Raw genomic sequence first — 19,400 nt, forward strand, 5'->3', positions numbered from 1 at the left:
TTAAATATCTCAAATTACAATTTGTCCTCCAGTAGTATTCTCATTGTAACTAAACTGACTCTATTCACAAATACTGAAAAAATCATAACAGTCAATTTTACCTTTGCTTGCTTGTCGCATTGTGTCTCAGCATCAATGACTTAAAATAAAAATGTTTTACAAATTTAAAAACATCACTCATTCCCTCGCCGATTTCAATTCAACAATTCGTAAAAGATTTATGGAAGCTTATTTTAGATTTTATTATTAAGTTTGCGCCTCCTAACTTTATTGCCCAAGCGAGTCATGGCATACAAAAAAAAGACAGTATAACCTAACAAATATAAATAAAAATGCTTTATATATAATATATTGAAGACACACTTATGCCTGAGTACTAGGGTGCGTGAAAAATTTTTTTTACTCTTACACCCTCAAAGGTTAGTGATTGACAAATAAAAAATCCTCCCTCAAGCCAGGCGCTGTAGCTTAACTCTAAGCGGTCGCTAGTTTTTTTAGGTTGCCATACATTTTACATAGGAATTTTCGTTTTTTCATTCAAATTAAAATTTCAGCAGCTAATTTTCGTTTCTCAAAAATAACCATCACATATTCAGAGAGTTCACTTTTCAAGCTTTAAAAATATCTGCGACAAAAAAATTCAAAATTTTTTTTTTAGCACCCTAGTGAGTACTCTCCGGAGCAATTACAAAGAGCGACTGATTGGAATTTACGATTACGTTCTAATTTTTATGATTTTAGATTTGCGGCACGCGTTTCTTTTTCTATTCCATAAAAAATATATTTACATAACCTCAAACTGCGCAAATGGTACGTATAAAATACTGTTTTATGACATTACAGTTATTTGTGGTGTTAGGTAATGCGCCAAACAAGAATAAAAATATTTCATAGTCTGCGTGGCAAACATGTTGCAATTTGCATAGCATTGCCAATTTTTCACAGCAACAATGCCAGTACAAATACAATAAATATTGTTTAAGAATTCCCATATATTTCGCTCGCGCTAAATTCTAAACACTTTCTGCAGCTACGCCGTTCCACTTGTTCAATTGTACGCCGTTCCACTTGTTCAGTTGTATGCCGTTCCACTTGTTCAATTGTATGCCGTTCCACTTGTTCAATTGTATGCATGTATCGTTATATACCCAGCAATTTGAATGACATAGCGGCATGCCCTGCGCTCGTATATTGACCATTCGCTCACGTGCGAAAAACTGCTAGCAAAATTTATTGTTCAATTTATTTATTTGTCAAATGGTGAGAAAATTTACCGGATGCAACATTGGCAGCAATTGAAGGCGTGTCGAAAAAAGGTTGCGCAGCACAAACTAGATTTACATACCCAGCTACAATGGCAAATGATGCAAAAATCTGTAGCAGACATAAAAATTTCGGGTCAGAAATTTATACACCGTTTTTTTTTTTTGTTTGCAAAGAGAGTTGAAGAAAGTAAGGTAACGGTAATGGTAATGGTAAAGCGGAAGTTGCCATGGTCTAAGGAAAACAGCAAGTTCGAGAGTTTTTCTTCGATATTTATTTATGTTTTCCTTTTAGCTTTCAACGCATACTTTGCTCCTTTGATGCCATTGATTGTTTGTGTACGTAAAGTTTCCGTTTTCGGTTGAAATCAGCAAAGTTCGGTGCGAATTTATACACAAATACGTGAAAAAATGCGCCTGCAAAAGGTTTTGGCAAATTGCAAATAATGTCGGCAACCAAATATTGAGCTACGAAAGCAAGCAAAAAGCTCCGTAGAAATACCTAAAAGCAAACAACAGCAAACGGTCGGCAAAAGCGAGGAAGTGAAATGTTGCGGAGTTACAGCTGTTAATAATTTATTGTTTTTCACTTGTGCAGACAGGTTTTTATACAGAAATTCCAAGGAGTTGAAGCGAAGGCGTAAATATTATCTAAATATTGAAAGTTTCTAGTTTGAAATTGCTTTTCTATTTAAGTTGTGATATAAACTGATTTTTAGAGCACCTATGTAAGTCTAGCAATCACGCAAAGATTCAGAAGAGGAATATGTTTGCTTTACATAAGGCGTCAGTTTGGTCCTATGGTATGCTGTAATTTCTGATAGACAGAAGATAATAATAAGCCATTTTAATGCGACAATACTAATAGGTTGTCAAAAAAGTCTTGCGGTATTTTCGCGTTGGCGCTGAAAGCGCGTAGTTCTAGTTTTATTCGTCGCATCAGATCATGCTATACCTTTTCGGAAAGCTTATTTCACGCGCTAACACGTTTTTGATTGATTGTCGTTTCTTTTAAGTCGTTCGTGAGTTATAGCGTCGCAAACATGGAGCAAAATAAAGAGAAAATACGGCATATTTTACAGTACTACTACGATAAAGGCAAAAATACAACTCAAGCCGCCAATAAAATTTTTGCAGTTTAAGAACCCAATACAGTTTCCACTGCACAACGATGGTTTCAACGTTTTCGTGCTGGTGTAGAGGTGGTCGAAGATGCGCCACGCTCCGAAAGGCCTGTTGTCGAAAATTGCGATAAAATCGCTGAATTGGTCGAAAGAGACCGGCATAGTAGCAGCCGTAGCATCGGTCAAGAGCTGAGCATGAGTCATCAAAAAAATCACATTGACCCTAGTAGAGAACGCAAAACACCAGAGACACTGTAGAGTGCCCACAGAAGACGGCAGTATATCGAAGAAGAGACTCCAATAAGTTCAACCGCCATCACGACTTAATAGTGCCTGTGTCCATGCACTTTATGGAAGAATTTACCGCTGGATCTTAGGACACCAAAACTGAGCTTCACTACTGAACAAAATTTTCTTGTGATCGGTAACCATCTCGCTTTGATTCCATTCAGCGAACATGTGGCACGTTCGAAATGAAAATTTTGTTTTCAACAATGAAGCTCACTTTTGGGTTAAATGGGTACATTAATAAACAAAACTATCACATTTGGAGTGATGATAATCCACAAGTATTCGTTGAGACGTCATTACGAGGTTCTCTCAAAAAGTATTGAGTTTTGAATTTGGTTTTCCTTAAGCAAGTGCTCATTTATTCATGAATATCTATTTTGCCCAACATAAAGTAATCACCACAAGCTATATTGCACTTCTGCCAGCGTTTTCTTCAAACCTCAAAGCACATAAAGGTAACTTTTTGCGTTCTTGTTTAGCTCCTCCTTCGTAGCCCAGTGTCATTCTTTTCCATTCACTTTTGGAAACAAAAACAGTAACAGTGGCCAGGTCTGAGAAATACGGAGGCTTCCAGCACTATTAAGGGGGTATTCTGGGTAGAAGCATGAATTTCAGGTAATTTTTAAAGTGTCGTAAAAAAAAGGCAATTAATATTTTTGCTGTCCATTTTTTTATTAGTTATTTGTTAATTTTAGAAGAGTACGGGAAAAAATTAAAAACTAAAAAAAGTAAAATATTTCAAAAATTATGAGCTGACGAAGTGTGGGGTCTCTAAAAATTTCCACGTGACCATACCCATGATTTCAACCCTCCTAGTTATCTGAAACCAAAAAAAAAAGATTATTAATCTAGAATAATGTCGCAATGGCCCGAACTACGGAAAATTGGGAAAAAAAATTTTTCACAAAATGGCGAATGCCTGAAAAAAAGTTTTTTGGATCACTTTTTCTGACTATTTCGAATTTTTTAAAAATAATAAAAATAAAAATTTGGGGTTGGGGCTAGTTCCAACCAACAAGCCTATAAAGAAGACTCTATAAAAATTTCAAGTAAATCGGTCCAATAGAACCTGAGAAATCGTGGGTATTGTTCCGAAAAAGTCAGTTTTGAGAAAAAGGCGTTTAAAGTTTCGCGTAAAGTCTTTTGTTCGATTAGTTCCGGCCGAACCATTTTGGATGCCTGGTCAGAAAAATGCCTATATCACCGAAAATAATTTGAATTTTGAAAAATCCTCTTGTGCACATATTCTTGAATAGTTTAGCTTTGAAAATATAAAAAATTGATTTTTTTTTAATTGCTAGACCAGAAAACCCCCTTAATGCATTGGTTTTAGCCAAATATTCACCTACAAGCAACAATGCCTGTGCAGAGGCATTATCATGTTGCAAAATCCAATTTTTGTGCTTTTAAAAATCCGGGCATTTTCAACAGGTTGCTTAGCATAACTTCCAGGTAATTCTTTTTATTGACCATACGAACTTCCAAGGTAGTTTTATCATATGTCTCAGTCCACGTTCGGAATTCGTCCGCGCAGCTAATTTTCTTTTCACACAAAATTTTATACAAAAATTGAAGACAAGCCAAAACACTTCCAAGCAAAAAGCTGTTAACTAAACATTTTGTGTACGATCTTTGGTTCTAATAAGACTCCGTTACGTGCCATACAGCTACAATCAATTAATTTGAGGAAACTTTTAGTGATTGAGTTATCTCGTGTCGTGGGCCTGTTGCATGGAAAATTTTCGGTGCAATCTTTAGGGGAAAAAGTCGTATATAATCTATTTGGCAACAAAGTGACAGCTGACGGCGGCTTGTTTTATGAAGAGATCACCTGATGGTCAAAAGATAGTTTGATGGACTTTTTTAAGCTGAATAATGAGCTCTTGTAGATGGGTAGTTGAAAAAAACAAGAAAACCGTCATCACGTATGACCGAAGGTGTTAAAGATTTTATGATTTATTCGTAGTACTCAAACCGGAACTTCTCCTCATGAAAAAAATCTATCTATTCCACTACAGTTTGACACTACTCTTGACTCCAATTTTGACAAAAGTGTAGTTAGTCGATAATTTGAATTTTGATTTGAATAATTTGAAGATGTTCTCTCTCCCTTTCTCCTATTTTCTCTTCTCAAATATCAACCGGATAGTTTTCGTATAAAATATCTTTCAATCTTTCCAGATGAATGGACGATTTTCAAGAGAGGAAGCATATTCACCTTTTAATATCAGAGTTGCCAATTATTATTTAGATATTTGATAAAATTTTTAATAATATACCAATGTAAGACAAGAAACTTTGTCCTTTATTAAGTTCAAATCTCTCAGTGTTCAAAATTAAAGACCAAAATTTTAGTTTGCTTGCATTTGTCTGCACTAAAATCCCACAGCATACTTCCTTTCCTGAAATGCAGCGCGACAACCGTTTTACTACTTGCATACTATTTAGTTTTTTTTTTATGTTTTTTTACAGCACACTAAACATTAATCATTGCTTTCTAAGCGCCATGCAACAACAATAGAAAAACGTTTCGTCTAAATGCCATAAATAAATCTTGACAGCGCTTGTACACCTAACAATAAGTGTCGCCCTCAAGTGTGCAATAAAAATTACGAACACACACACCCACATGCATACATACACACTTAAATACATGCACAATGTAAAGGGCTGCAAGCCTGCCATACATATGCAAATGCCAGTTGCATTAACAATTTCAAGGGTTCAAAGGGCAGGCGAAGGTGGGGCCCTGGTGCGAAAGTGTTGTTGTTGGTGAAAATGTTATGCTGGTGCGCATTTTTGCAGCTATAAATTCCAACACAACACCAACGTGTTGGCAAATCGCAAGTCATGGGCTAAGCATGCCGCAACGATGCACTTGTAAACATGCCCTGTAGGAATTATTTTGATGTTAATAAATATTTCTGATAAGTGTCTTACCGCATGTTACCTCTTTAATATTTCAAATAATTATACATAGACGCTAAGTAAGAACATGAGCACGATCAGTCAGCTTATAAAAAAGCTATATGGAATAGTAGTCCGAAATCGGTGGTTCCGAAAAATGAGCAGCTTCTTGGTGAGAAAAGCAGGTGTGCAAAATCTTATTGTATTACCTCCAAAACTGAAGAACTCGTTCGCATATATAGTATATAAACCGATCGACTCAGCTCGTCTCAGTGACCTTTTATATATTTCCAAATACTTTATAGGGTCTAGGACGTTTCCTTTCGGGTATTACAGGTTTTATAGAAACGTACCCTGAGCAAGATATAAAGATCGATGTTTTTCCTAAACATTAGTAGCACGACGGCTTGAAAACAAGAGCTTTGCCTCATTGCGGACAATGAAAAAGTGTCTAATGATTTCTCCTGAATATCATTTAGACTTATAGAGTTTTCCACGAACTTATTTCTTTAACAGTATCTGCTTGGATATTTTAGACGAAAGAGAAATTACGTCTGCTGGAAAAAAATTCAGGAACCTTAAATAAAAGCATGCTTATGCTAACGCTATCTGAAACTTACCACAATACCTTGATATTGCATCACTCACAAATTGTCAGTCAACAAATTCGGTAGCTTCTGCCCGAGAATGATGTCCTGAGTGACATACCACCACATATAGGGTCCACGCTTTTGTTGTATATTACTGCAGGTCAACTCCCGCGATCTAAACACCATCTTTTTGTACAATCACAGTAAAACCGTCCATTAATTGAACTCCACAATAGATCACATCAATAACTATTCTCTAACTTCTTCAGAGGCTGGAGGAATCGGTATAAGAAGAGTTAATCTCCACTAATCATCTTTCGTCGTCTTTAAATATGATATTTAAAAGGCTTAAAGATAATTGAAAATGGGTATGTAAACAAGAAAACTTGCCGCATTTAAGAAGAAGAGCTACTTTTCATTCAGAAAACTAACGGTTTGGAGTGGTTTGTAGGGCGGTGGAATCATAGCGGCATGATAACCGACTATTAGATGTCTGAAATTTAAGTTTGTGTACATGTATATTGAGAGAACACTTCGGTAAGCAGATGGTTTCACATTTTGGGCAGACCAATCCACCAAGATCGCGTGATAACACACCGTTAGAAATTTTCTTATGGAGATATGTAAAGTCTTACGTATATGCGCACAATCCCACTTCGATTCAGGCCTTGGAGCAAAACATCACAGTTATCATTCGCCAGTTACCAGTCGAAATGATCGAAAATTTACTCAACGAATGGACCATCTGAGACGTAGCCGCAGCCAACATTTAAAAGAGATAATCTTCAAAACATAAATGCCAACGAATTTTCTTTCGAATGATATTTGAAGTTTCTGTGTTTTTTTCTTAAAAAAGTAGGAAAGTGTTTTTTTGTACTCGCCTACGCAGTAGTAATCTGGAAACAACACATTGATTCCATCACCCAGCTTTGTACTAGAGTTTCATAGTTGCCTATGGCAATTTAACCTTTACAGCTTTCTACCGAAATCAGTTGTCAGAATTGAAATAAGAATGTAATTTCCTCTAAGTGTATCGAGCAATGTTTGAAACTTGTATCCAACGATGTGGTAGGTTATGTTAAAAGTCATAAAGAAGATCACTAATATCCCCTTGTAAAATTGTAACACCGCTTCACTGTGAGACCAAACACTCCTTGAGTTGAATGATAACACTGCACTCCGCACTATAACGGGATGCTTTTTGAAGTCTCCTTTCGTACATCTAGAAAGTGAGGCTCATAAGCTCCCAGTTAAGGCGCAGAATAGACGCCGCTACAAGCAGTCCCTGCAGTCACTTGTTTGAAGCGAAACCGCCTCTTACCAGCATCAAGAGGTCCTTACTCAACTAGGTCACTGCACCGACTGTCATTCACAGTGGCGCCGTAAACACCTTCACCGACTCACTCTCAGTGAATTGCGTACTTGAAGTCAAACCACTGCCCACTGAGCTCGAGTTGCCATGAGTATCGTGAGTGACCTTTGCCCTGCTTCGTTCTGGATACTGTAGCAGGTGAAATCCCTGCTTATCCAGAATCAAACCCGATATATCAAATTTATGTTCAGCATGACAACTTGGGATACGAGTCCCTGCATTGCTCTTACCATCTCTTTGCATGCCCAGCTAACCCTGCACATCTAACACCCCTCTCCCTATTGTGTGACACTGTCGAAACAGCTCTTTGCCTGGGCCTACCGTTGGATGACCACAATGAAAGCTTATTTGAACCTTACCACCACCCTAATGGGAGTTATATAACCGTTCCAAAAACAACAATAACATTCATATGTCGACAAAGCATTTAACTACCTATTACAAATCTATTGAGGCGGCTATTTTTGATTACGCCTAATACGTCTGGTCGAGAAGAAAGTTGTATCTTACTCGTCTTCTACATATATTCTATCATATAATTCTTCAGCACTTTCTTCAGTTTCCTCTTCGCTTCTCAACTCAAAACCTGTTCTATGTAAATTAAAGTAATCAGATAGCACGTGACAACATTTCTACTCGATTAAAAGCAACTTAAGTGCGATTTACTGAGCCCATACCCACAACCGAACAGGAAATGATTTATGCGCTTTCTGCAAGTAGGGAAAGGAGCAAAAAGCAATTGCCTCTTTGACAATGATTTACATGCATAGTCTGGAATGCGTTAGGCTACTTATTTGTTATTTATATAAGATGTAGTATGGGTACCCTTACAGCAAGGTATGAGCTGCTGTTGATGTGGTGTAGCCACTTATATTGGCCTTACTTACTAAATGAGTGCTGTCTAAGCCACACAATTTGTCGATGAATCAGACAGCTGCTCGTTTGTAAGTCAACACTGGTTAGAGAGCCGCCTGGCGTCTATGCATGCAGAGCTATGTCAATGTAACATTTCAGTACCCTGCCTGTTTATTTATAGAGTGAATTGTTGTTATTGTTTATGCAGCTAACAACAAAAGCCTGCATGTTGTAAGAATTGGTTTTGCCTCTGCACTAAAGCTATAGAAATACACATATAAATACTGAAATATCATCGTTTCAGTCCTTTGACAGGTTAGGCTACTCGGTCGCATAGTTCACAGAATGAGATGATGAATTATATGCTCTCAAAAGCAAAGTAGAATGTGCGTTGAGCGCCGCTCATTAACCATGCACGAGTCAAGTTTCGAAGCAGTAAACAGTGAGTTTTTCGATGGGAGGAGTAAAAGGACAAGACCAAGCGGTAACAATAGACGGTCATACTCAAAAGTCGTATTCTTGAAGCCTGAAAAATAAGGAACGGACTCAAGTGATTAGTAGTCAATGAAGCTACAAAATACTTAGTATTATAGCTTATTTTTCAATTCATTGAATTCTTCTCCTAAGAAGTTTTTTTACTTTCGCTGGGTCCTCAGCATTCATTGATGAAACCATCCTCATATTCATTTTGTATGTATCTGACTTCTTTCAGTGGTTTTACTGATTTGTTTAATAAGAACACATGTTCTCTTTATGTTTTTTTCTCGTTCAGGGTCGCCATTTTAGCTTGCCTTCAAGGGGGTGTTCTCCCGGCTACCCAGAGAATATAGTCCAGTCATTTAAGCTTAAATTAGGTAAGAATCTCGGTGAACTTACTATAATGACTGGACTAATACTTGGTCTAAGACCGAAAGTCGTGACCTGCTTGAGCCACATGTGTAAAAGAATCCTTTCTGGACACGCCCAAGTGAATTGCATGAACTTCTACACATGACTCCATATTTCATTTAGTACTTCCTTCCCTGGAAAAAAGAAATTTTGGTGATCGGTGGCGCCATTTTTTTCCATGTTATCCAAGTCCTTCCAATAGAAACAAATTTTTTGAAAGTACATATAGTCTCAATGAGGTAATTTTTGGACCCGTTGGCTTCACACAAGCTCGGGATATAGTTTCTTAAGCATCAAGTTCCATCCACTCATTTTGGCGCTTCTATCTTTAAATAAAAACTCGAGGCTTGGTTAACTGTAGTGCAGGATGCATCTCTACCAGATTCAAGCGGTATTTGGTTCATGGACTCTGGAGTATTCCTTGCTATCATAAGCAATGTATAAGAGTTAAAACGAAATTAAAAACTCTCATCGTAAGCGATCAAGGGAATCTGGGGAGAACATTGGGTCTTCAGCATTCCAATATAAACTTTTGGAGGCCTCCTTCTAAACGCAGGGGTGCGGTCCAGCTTCGGAGAAGTTAGGAAATAAAGTTCGATATTAGAATACTTCCATTACGTAAAGAGTTAGGAGACTCGGATATCAGTCGTTCTAAGCGTACTTGCGATGTGGACTTCTAAGTCGTTCTAAGTGTACTTGCGATGTGGACTGTAGGAAAACGGAAAACTGCACACAACCAATCTGATTTGCACTTTAGTGAATGCTTCATTAAGCAATCTCCCTCAAGTTCAATGCTCTTGAAGTCTAAAACAAAGCAAAAGCTCACCACAAAGAAAAACAAAAAGCGGATATGACTTAAATGAGTAAGAAAATCAAAACAAGGAAGGACAACTTATATATTTAACACACTGTGACGTTTACGTGTCTCAGCGTTGCGCCAAACGGACGCAGCTTCCAGCGCCAATTATTAAAACTGGCGCGACAACTTGGCGGCAGACACCCAGCCATCAACGGCCATAACCCGGCTGTGAGATTCTGCAGTCGACTGCTAAAACGGCTAGTCTCCAGGCTTGAAACACATACATCAAGCACGATAAACGCAAATACTCGTACAAGACAAGTTTGTGTATGTGTGCGTAGGCAATGAGGATATGTTGTCAATCGGGTGCAGACTGGCGCCGCCTCTCGCAGGAGCATCTGTCGCTTTAACGAGTATGCGACGCTTCTACAACGTGACGCGGCTAACAATTGCTCTATTTGGCGCACGGTTGGGGGAACGCGTCAGTCAACTCTCGGTCTGTTATTCTTGTTTTGAGCTGATAACTTATACTTAGTGGTGGAAACCGGCGTATGGATGGCTACGTGTGGCACGCAGACGGTATGCAACAATTGGATATTAGAATAGACGATGACGACATCGTCAGCCTTGTAGCCACTATTCATGGCAGCCACGATTTGCCAGCAAACACATGAGGTCAAATTATGCGGCTGCTTTGTTTTCACAGGACAACGCCACGTTCATTGCACTCAACGGCATGAAGAATTGTCTGAACGTGTTGCACGAGATCGCAAAGGTTAACTTGAGTTATTTCTAATTTAAAAGCGTCTTTCAGCTATATTAAGTAGGGGAGATTATTTCGTAAATAGACAGAAAAGCTGGAGTCACTTTTCCAGCGGTTTTAGTTTCATACCCGGCAACCAGATTTTCGAGCAATGTTTTATGAACCACTCTACCGATGGCTCAAAGCTTAAAGCTTCATAAGTGTAAGTTTTCCAAGACGACTACTGGTCAAGGCTGAGAGAAGAAAGAACTTAGTTTTCTGGCACAGAATAACCACTGACGTGAACTCAATTTTCCGAAAATCCCATATACCTTTGGTTACTATTAATGCTTGAAGTTCTGGAATCTGTTAACCCAAAAATTTACGAATCAAAAAAGGTTGAAGATGCAGCATCGTTTCAAACTGAACATACTAGAGCTATTTAACTGGGGCTCTAGCTGAGAATTTGCTGTTCAAAGAATGTAGAATGCTATTTTCTCACACCTGTAGGTGTTCTAAAGTGATATGATGACATAGGATGAGAAAATCAAGCGATTAAAATATTTATTGTCGCATGTAACAGCTTTCAGCGTTTTGCGTCGGAGATATTTGCAACCTGCGCGCGAATATAACCGACATTAATTTGAAGGCTTGTGGTTAGAACATTTTATTTCGTGTACTTCTTTTTTAATATACTGACATTATACTAGTGTATGCAAGCAAATCTATTCTATGATATTTTAATTTGGTCGTAGCATGAAGCCGCATTGCTTGCTTTATGGTGCATCAGTTGTTGGTTCATCGGTGGTTGGCGCATCAGTAGTTGCTGCATCAGTCACTGGTTGAACAGTTGTTGTTGCCCCAGTTGTTTTTGTTGTCAGTGGGTTTAATCTATCAGTAATTAGATTTATAGCAGTTTTGCTGATTACGGTTTCAAGGAAGGACCGATCGCAGTCGACGCCGTCTTCACATTTTGCAGGCAAAAGATCTTTGGCAACTTGTGTGGCTACATTGGAGACCAAGGTGGACACCTTATCCATCAGAGTTGCATGAATTGACTCCACAATACTTCTCATTGTGTCTGTCGCTGATTCGATAATACCTTCGTATTGTTTTCGTATGAAAGGTCTTCCGCTGACGCTTTGTATTTCGCCATTGATAAATAAGGCTGGAAAGAGAATATGTGAAATGTTTAGCTGTTTATATAAGTTATTTCAAAAAAGACGGTGAAGTGTATCGTGTTTTCAGCACCTCTGTTTTGCTGGAACAAATAAATCGCAAAATGTTAAGAAAAAAAGTTTTTGAAAAATAATGTCTTTCTGTACCCATGTCAGTGGAAGCAATCCCAGCTGGGCTTCGCCAAAAACTAGCCAAACAACCAAGAAAGGCACAGCCGAGCCTAAAGGCCGCGAGGAGACATGCTGTTAATCTTGCATCCAAAAAACGGACCATTCACTTTCACTAGTGAAGCACAAGATGACACATTATATTAAGTACACATCGGTAGTTTCGAGAGATAACCTCCATAAATATGACAAAATGCCAGCTCCAATTGAAGCAAATAGTTGTCTTCCTTGCTTGGATGCCTGCTCCTTCTACTAGCAGCTACTCGCGTTCCTTAAAAAGGAATTAAAACTAAATTTATAAGCACGGAATCTCTTACTCTTTTCCCTTAAAGTTTGTGTCGTAGATACTCATTCACGATGCAATTTTTACCTTCCGTCCAGATTCGTTTAAGTCCATTATTTCTTTTTAAATTCCTACTGTCCGTACCAACACTCATAACAAACAATAGTACTAGAAACAAACCATCACAAACTCCCTTACCTGAAAGTATTTTTGACACTTGTATGCCTACGCCGTAGTAACTCGTAAGGATATCGGTTCAAGGAATCCTTAAAATCGCTTTTGAAATACTTAAAACCTCAGTACCTACCGCACAAAACCAGCGACACGAATTTGGTTTTCGAGAGCATTTTCCAGCAATCAACGCTTCCAAACACTAACCGATACTACCCAAAGATGCTACTTCCTCATGGGCTTTTATAAGCCGAGTGATTGAGTTATATTTCTGAGGCCGTTTTAGAGAGCTGTTCTTTGAACACCACCTAGTTTGGTGAAATCTGTCTACTTTACTACGCAAGTTGACATTGCTGCGCTCAGAAGTGGAATTTTCTCAGAAAAGAATTTCTCAATCGCTCAAAAGTTCTCTGAAAAACTGTACCCATACAATTCTAACAATAGCAATTCATAAGTGATCGCTATTTATTGTTAACTCATGAACGTGTAGCCGCATAGCTTAAAATTGGACGTGATGTCAGTAAAATTTTCAAACTTTAGGTAGCTGTAAAATAAATCAAAAGAAACCTGATTTAAATATATCATAATCAGATCCGACAACATATTGTAATTTTTATTTTTCTGTTTTTTAATCTTCTAATATTGGCAGGAAATTCCTATATAATATAAACTCTAAAGCATTGAGTCGGGCCAGTTGAGTCACTCAGGGTACAGTATTGAATACTCCGAGGACTTCGATATCCCTCTCTCTTTATCCGTCAACCAAACACAGCTAGCATCTTCCAAACGGTAGAAGAACTACACAGACAGCCAAGCGGCATTGCTAGCCTTGCCGTCGCCAATGAATAATTATCTTAATCTCACTGGCAGGTCAACTCCACTTGCCAATAATTTGGGTTCCTGGTCAAGGACCATTTTCGACAACGAAAAAACAGGCAAGTTGTCCAAGTCAGTTGTGTACTGGAAAGTAAAGGAATCAAGTAGAATTGTGCTATACGGTACCTATAAGTAGACGTATGTAGTTATTGTCCGATTCCACTCATTTTCACCATGTGACATAAGAATATAGGAAGAAAGCCACGTACTAAGTTTTGTCGAAATCGGTTTGGTCGAGTCCCGCGTTATGGGATTTCACCAAAAAGTGGGCGATGTCAAGCACAAAGCACATCGTCTAATTTTTACCCCGGCCCCTAAAAGCCTTGTCATACTATCCCGGCGGCAAATTTTTTCGTTTCTGGCGCATTTAGCTATTGATTTATCGCGCTTTATGTCGTTTTGAAGAGTACCGTTATATGGGGAGTGTGCGTGGTTTTCATCCGATTTCACCCATTTTCACATTATCGGTAGAAGTGTTTGTAGTATTTGTGATGGGCGAATTTAGTTGTTTTAGCTTTCGTAGCTAAGGAGATATATACATTAAATTTAATAGAGAGAGGTTTCCGGTTAATGGCGATTTGTGGGCGTGGCAATGGTTCGATAATGCTTATTTACGAACACGTAATTTTTGTACTAGGAAACCTGCAAACGAAGTTTCATCAAGATATCTCCATTTTTACTCAAGTTATGTACAGCTCGCACGGACGGACGGACGTACATACAGACAGTCAGCCGTATTTCAACTTTTCTCGTCACCCTCATCATTTATATGTAATAGGTTGTCAAAAAAGTCTCGCAGTATTTTCGCTAGTTGGCGCTGAAAGCGCGTAGTTCCAGTCGCATCGGGTCATGCTATACCTTTTTAGAAAGCTCATTTCACACGCAAACACGTGTTTGATTGATTGTCGTTTCTTTTAATTCGTTCGTGAGTTATAGCGTCGCAAACATGGAGCAAAATAAAGAGAAAATACGGCATATTTTACAGTACTACTACGATGAAGGCAAAAATGCATCTCAAGCCGTCAATAAAATTTGTGCAGTTTATGGACCCGATACAGTTTCCATTTCCACCGCACAACGATGGTTTCAACGTTTTCATTATGGTGTAGAGGTGGTCGAAGATGCGCCACGCTCCGGAAGGCCTGTCGTCGAAAATTGCGATAAAATCGCTGAATTGGTCGAAAGAGACCGGCATAGTAGCAGCCGTAGCATCGGTCAAGAGCTAGGCATGAGTCATCAAAAATTCATTTCAATTTCAATAATAAAAAAAATTCAATAAAAATACCGCAAGATTTTTTTGACAAGCCATTGTATAGTTTTTCGCTTAGTTTTAGCTGATAAGTGTTTTAAGGACTGGAAAAATCCTTACCATAAATGTATAACATGTGGTGGGGTTTATTTTGAAGGCGATAAAATAAATATTGATAAGAACTTAAATATCTTACGTTTTATGTATAATTTCCGTGTACTTTTCTGTCACAATGTATGATCATAAGATTTGTAGTTTATGGTTTATGAATTACAATTTGACTTAGCAAAGTTCTGCCGGGCTTGGGAGGTTTATGTGTTATGACTAAATCGCATAAAGTGACTGTGGAATTTAGAAAGGGCTTAGGTGATATTCAAGCTTAAATCAAAGGCCATTATCAACAAACGCGCTGCGAAACCCAAAAACTTCAAATTAATCGAAACAAAAAACAGCAAGTTTATTACATACGTATTTTACTTATTTACTCTATATATATATTTTAGATAACCCAGATATTAACAGCATCACTCTTCAAACAAGAAACCACATTGAATGAACATGTTCACGCTCTGTCAATTTTAATTTAACCTAGCCACAACCAATAATCATTGTATTTATCAAGATCATCCCAATACTCCTGCACACGTTTAGAGCGAAGAGTTTGTGTATTTTTATTTGTCGTACTTTCGGAATTATTTGTTTCTTTTGCTGTTTCTGAACTTTCCCCAGGCTTAGTTGTTACAATCTCAGAGCTGTCATTGTTACTTTCATTACTTTTCTCCTCATCTTTTTTCGTCGGATTATTTATCACAGCCTTAACACGTTCCTTCTCATTTTCATCAGCAGCTGCTTTACCACTAAGTAAGCTTGCGATTAGTTCCTTAGCTAAATCCGATCCTATAACTAATGTTGTTTGTGGTTGATTTATTACTACTGAGATAGGATCCGATGGGCTCTTCGCTGGTTGTTCAAGCGCTTTTCCACTAACCCTTGGCATATTGCTGGCAAGCATTAGAACTGAAATCAAAGAATTTAGAAAACAAATTTATTATAAGTTTAGTGAGTTTTTTTGGTGGTAATGGATAATATTCTATAAAACATTCCTTATGCCTAGTGTTACCTTGAAAGAGATTGTCTACTACATGACCGCTGATAACTTGCTGGGTGTTTAAGCTTGTTGCAGAACGATCTAAGCATCAGATTACAGTTCTTGTAAAAATTGTTCTTTTTATTTTAATTCACACTAACCAGAATACAATGTAATTTATTCCTCTTTATGCAACCATCCATCCTATTAGTTGCCTTTTCTGATTCTAATTCATAGCAGTTAATTATTATACTCACCGGCAATAGTCAAAAGCAAACATATTGATCCCGGTAACATCTCCTTTGCCATTTCGTTAGTAGAAATCACGGATGTCTAACGTTCACAAGTTGACAGTCTCACGTTATCAAGGGGACTAATTTGTGAAGAAAATTATAAGAATACTTATGTGTTGAAAGAGTATTTCACTCGTATCTAAGTTTTGTTTTAACAATACCAAACCATAAATGATCTCCGCCTATTGTTGTCAAGAAACGTGTAGTCACATAACGAATATTTTTCATCGTGGAAAAAATGCTATAGGCGTGTTTATAACCAATAAGATAAATGAATAAATTTCCAAATCGATTTAATTAATTGAGAGGTTCATCGTATAGTGAGTTCTGAATTCTTCTTAAACTAATCTTGTTCTTCTTTATTGACATAGACAGCGGTTACGCGAAGTTTACAACAGCGCGCTAGTCGTTCTTCCTTTTCGCTGCTTGCCAACAATTTGGGATTCCACTTTACAATGAACTGCAGGCCTTTCTCTTCCTCTGCTTCACCCGGTGGGTACTGAGTCGAATTCTCTCAGAGCTGGAGGGTTTTCATCCATTCGGACGACATTACCCAACCGCTGTTTCATAATTCGCTGTACAATGTCAATAACTCATAAAACTTATGGTTCCATCGACTGCGGTATTCGCCGTGGGCAAGGCGCAAAGAACCTTAAGTTTTCCGCAGAACCTTCCTCTCGGATGCTCGTAACGTTCACTCGTCAGATGATGTCACTATTTACGCCTCTGCAACCTATAGCAGAACAGGTATGATGAGTCACTTGTAGAGCTTGGTCTTTGTTCGTCGTGAGGGCACTTTACTTCTCATTTGTCTACTCAGTCCGAAGTATCACCTGTTGGTAAGAGTTATTCTGTGTTGGATTTCGAAGCTGACGTTGTTGTTGGTGTTGATGTTGGTTCCAAGATAAACGAAATTATCTACGACGTCGTAGTTTTGACTGTCGACAGTGACGTGGCAGCCAAGTCGCGAGTGCGACGACTGTTTCTTTGATGACAGAAGATATTTCGTTTTGCCCTCGTTCATCACCAGACCCATTTGCTTCGCTTTCTTATCCATACTGTAGAAAGCAGTACTAAGGGCGCGGATATTCAGGCCAAGGACATCAAAAAAATCGGCGTATGCCAGCAGCTGTACACTCTTATAGAAGGTTGTACCTGCTCCACTCATTTCTGCAGCTCGAATTATATTCTCCAGCAGCAGATTGAAGAAGTCGCACGATAAGGAGTTGCCATGTCTAAAACCTTGTTTGGTATCGAACGGCTCGGAGAGGTGCTCTCCGATCCTGACGGAGCTTTTGGCGGGGATACCAAATTCAGATACAACGGCATAAAGGCCAAGCGATAGGTTGAGTAAAAATTAAGACATCTTGATAAAACTCGGTGCACATGTTCCTGCGGTAGTGCGGAATCGAAACTTTGCCAACCCACAGTGAGATATAAACAAGTCTATTAGTTAGTAAATATCCGAACGCAATTCGGAGTGACTTTTTTTGTTCGGAAGTTTTAAAAAATTGGTTGTGACTCCACCCTCTAATAGGTTTGATTTATATATCTTTCAAACTCTACAGACAAAACACCCTAATTTATTCAGAACAATACTTTTCAGTATCTCCGCTGATTCGGTAAGGAAAATTGGAATTATAACCCCGCCCACTTCACATATACCTGTTACATTGAAAATTTCTAAAGCTCGCATCAGCTGCTCAAACCAGCGGATACCAAGTATACGAGCTCCAGTGCCATTGGGTGACTTTCTACCGAAATATCGATGAAGCTACATATGTAATATATTAATAAAATTCAGAGACAGTCTTTCAATGATAATACTATACTCTTGTCCCAAAAATGGAATGGAATTTGTTTAATATCTCCTCTAGCCGCCATATACCTACATATATGAGAAGTGGTCATACTATTTATAGTACCCATAAGCCACTAAGCGGACTCTGTAAAATATATATAAATTATATTTTCGTGGTTTCGCTCGCAATTTATTCTTTACTTAACATTTGTAATTATATTAATTTTTTATTGATAACGTTTATTTTTATAATTTAAGTTTTACGAGGATTCAACTCCACTTTCTGATGGCCATTTTTATATTGATGGATCCATTAATTTTGAATTTGCTCGTTACCTTCTATCACATAATCCAACAACTGGCGCCAGTATTTTCCCAAATTATTAGTACCGTTATGAAATTAATGCCATTGTGCTGGACTATTTCTGTTTTCCAACTTGCAGTTGAGGAATGCGAAGGTCACAATCACTATTCACTTTGCGGTTGGTGCAGTTGCCGAGTTTGACAACCAAGCAGCAAAACTCTTACAATATCTCAGAAATAAGAAAATGAAGAATACAATAGATCTATCATAAGTGATCTGCAAAAGCGTATGAAAATGGGTAGCAAAATCCATCTTCCAAAGTGATAACTTAACTTATAAAAATGATCGCCATGTCGAGCTGAGATGATTTAGCCATGTCCGTCAACCGGTATATACGCGGGGTTGACCATCAACTTTTAAGTTATTAGTCCGAAAATTTGCAAATTTCCTTTCCCCCCAAATAAGCTGTTCTTTTGTTTGAATTGCTGATATTTGACGGCTGTCGTACAAACTTAAAGCTTAAAATTAAGCTCTTACATGGAAGACTTTTTTTACTTGACGAGATATCTTTCCGAAATGTGGGTATGGATTACTACTGGGCAATGCTAGAATACCCAAATATTTTTTGTAGAACGGATCACTATAATATATAGCTACCATACACTCTGAATGATCAAAAATTAAACTCAGCATTTTGTATACCCTTTTCTGCTATAAGAAATGCACCTGTAAAGGTAATTATAGCTTCAGTGCAATTGATTTTTCTTGTTATTTACTAACCTTAGATAAAAATAAATCGTTTGTTGCTTTTTTGCTCAATTTATTTAACTACATCTGTTTTTTATAAGAGGTATCGTCTGGCACCTCTCGCGAATTATGCTTGTTTGTATGTATATTTCTATGCAATTTATAAGTAACTATATGAATCACCATAATTAAAATAACTCGATTCCTCAGAGTCACACCAACTATCATCACACTGTACAGTATAACCACTGCCGCTAAAGTAACTCGATTCCTCAGAGTCACACCAACTATCATCACACTGTACAGTATAATCACTGTCGCTAAAGTAACTCGATTCCTCAGAGTCACACCAACTATCGTCACACTCTATAGTATAATCACTGTCGCGAAAGTAACTCGATTCCTCAGAGTCA

General features: G+C 38.0%; 2 protein-coding genes across 2 annotated transcripts; both read right to left on the reverse strand.

Annotated features, from left to right (window-relative positions):
• Positions 1–11,458: 11,458 nt before the first annotated feature.
• LOC120775600 lies at positions 11,459–12,835 on the reverse strand. The gene is made up of 2 exons (XM_040105839.1): positions 12,767–12,835; positions 11,459–11,998 (listed from the first exon to the last, which is right to left on the reverse strand). The coding sequence occupies exons 1-2, from the start codon at positions 12,804–12,806 to the stop codon at positions 11,607–11,609; spliced, it is 432 nt and encodes a 143-aa protein (XP_039961773.1). The 5' UTR covers positions 12,807–12,835; the 3' UTR covers positions 11,459–11,606.
• A 2,435-nt stretch (positions 12,836–15,270) lies between these two features.
• On the reverse strand, positions 15,271–16,416 carry LOC120775584. Its single transcript, XM_040105820.1, has 2 exons — positions 16,100–16,416; positions 15,271–15,772 (listed from the first exon to the last, which is right to left on the reverse strand). The coding sequence occupies exons 1-2, from the start codon at positions 16,149–16,151 to the stop codon at positions 15,339–15,341; spliced, it is 486 nt and encodes a 161-aa protein (XP_039961754.1). The 5' UTR covers positions 16,152–16,416; the 3' UTR covers positions 15,271–15,338.
• Positions 16,417–19,400: the final 2,984 nt, after the last annotated feature.

Source organism: Bactrocera tryoni, chromosome 4 (genome assembly GCF_016617805.1).
Source record: "Bactrocera tryoni isolate S06 chromosome 4, CSIRO_BtryS06_freeze2, whole genome shotgun sequence".
In the NCBI taxonomy this organism is placed as follows: domain Eukaryota; kingdom Metazoa; phylum Arthropoda; class Insecta; order Diptera; family Tephritidae; genus Bactrocera; species Bactrocera tryoni.

Bases quoted from the DNA above. Each gene is read 5' to 3' on its own strand.
- LOC120775600 (XM_040105839.1), bottom strand. From the start codon at position 12,806: ATGCTCTCGAAAACCAAATTCGTGTCGCTGGTTTTGTGCG. The intron at 11,999-12,766 runs GTAGGTACTGAG...TTCTCTTTCCAG, and splicing joins CGTGTCGCTGGTTTTGTGCG to CCTTATTTATCAATGGCGAA.
- LOC120775584 (XM_040105820.1), bottom strand. From the start codon at position 16,151: ATGGCAAAGGAGATGTTACCGGGATCAATATGTTTGCTTTTGACTATT. The intron at 15,773-16,099 runs GTGAGTATAATA...CTTTGATTTCAG, and splicing joins TTTGCTTTTGACTATTGCCG to TTCTAATGCTTGCCAGCAAT.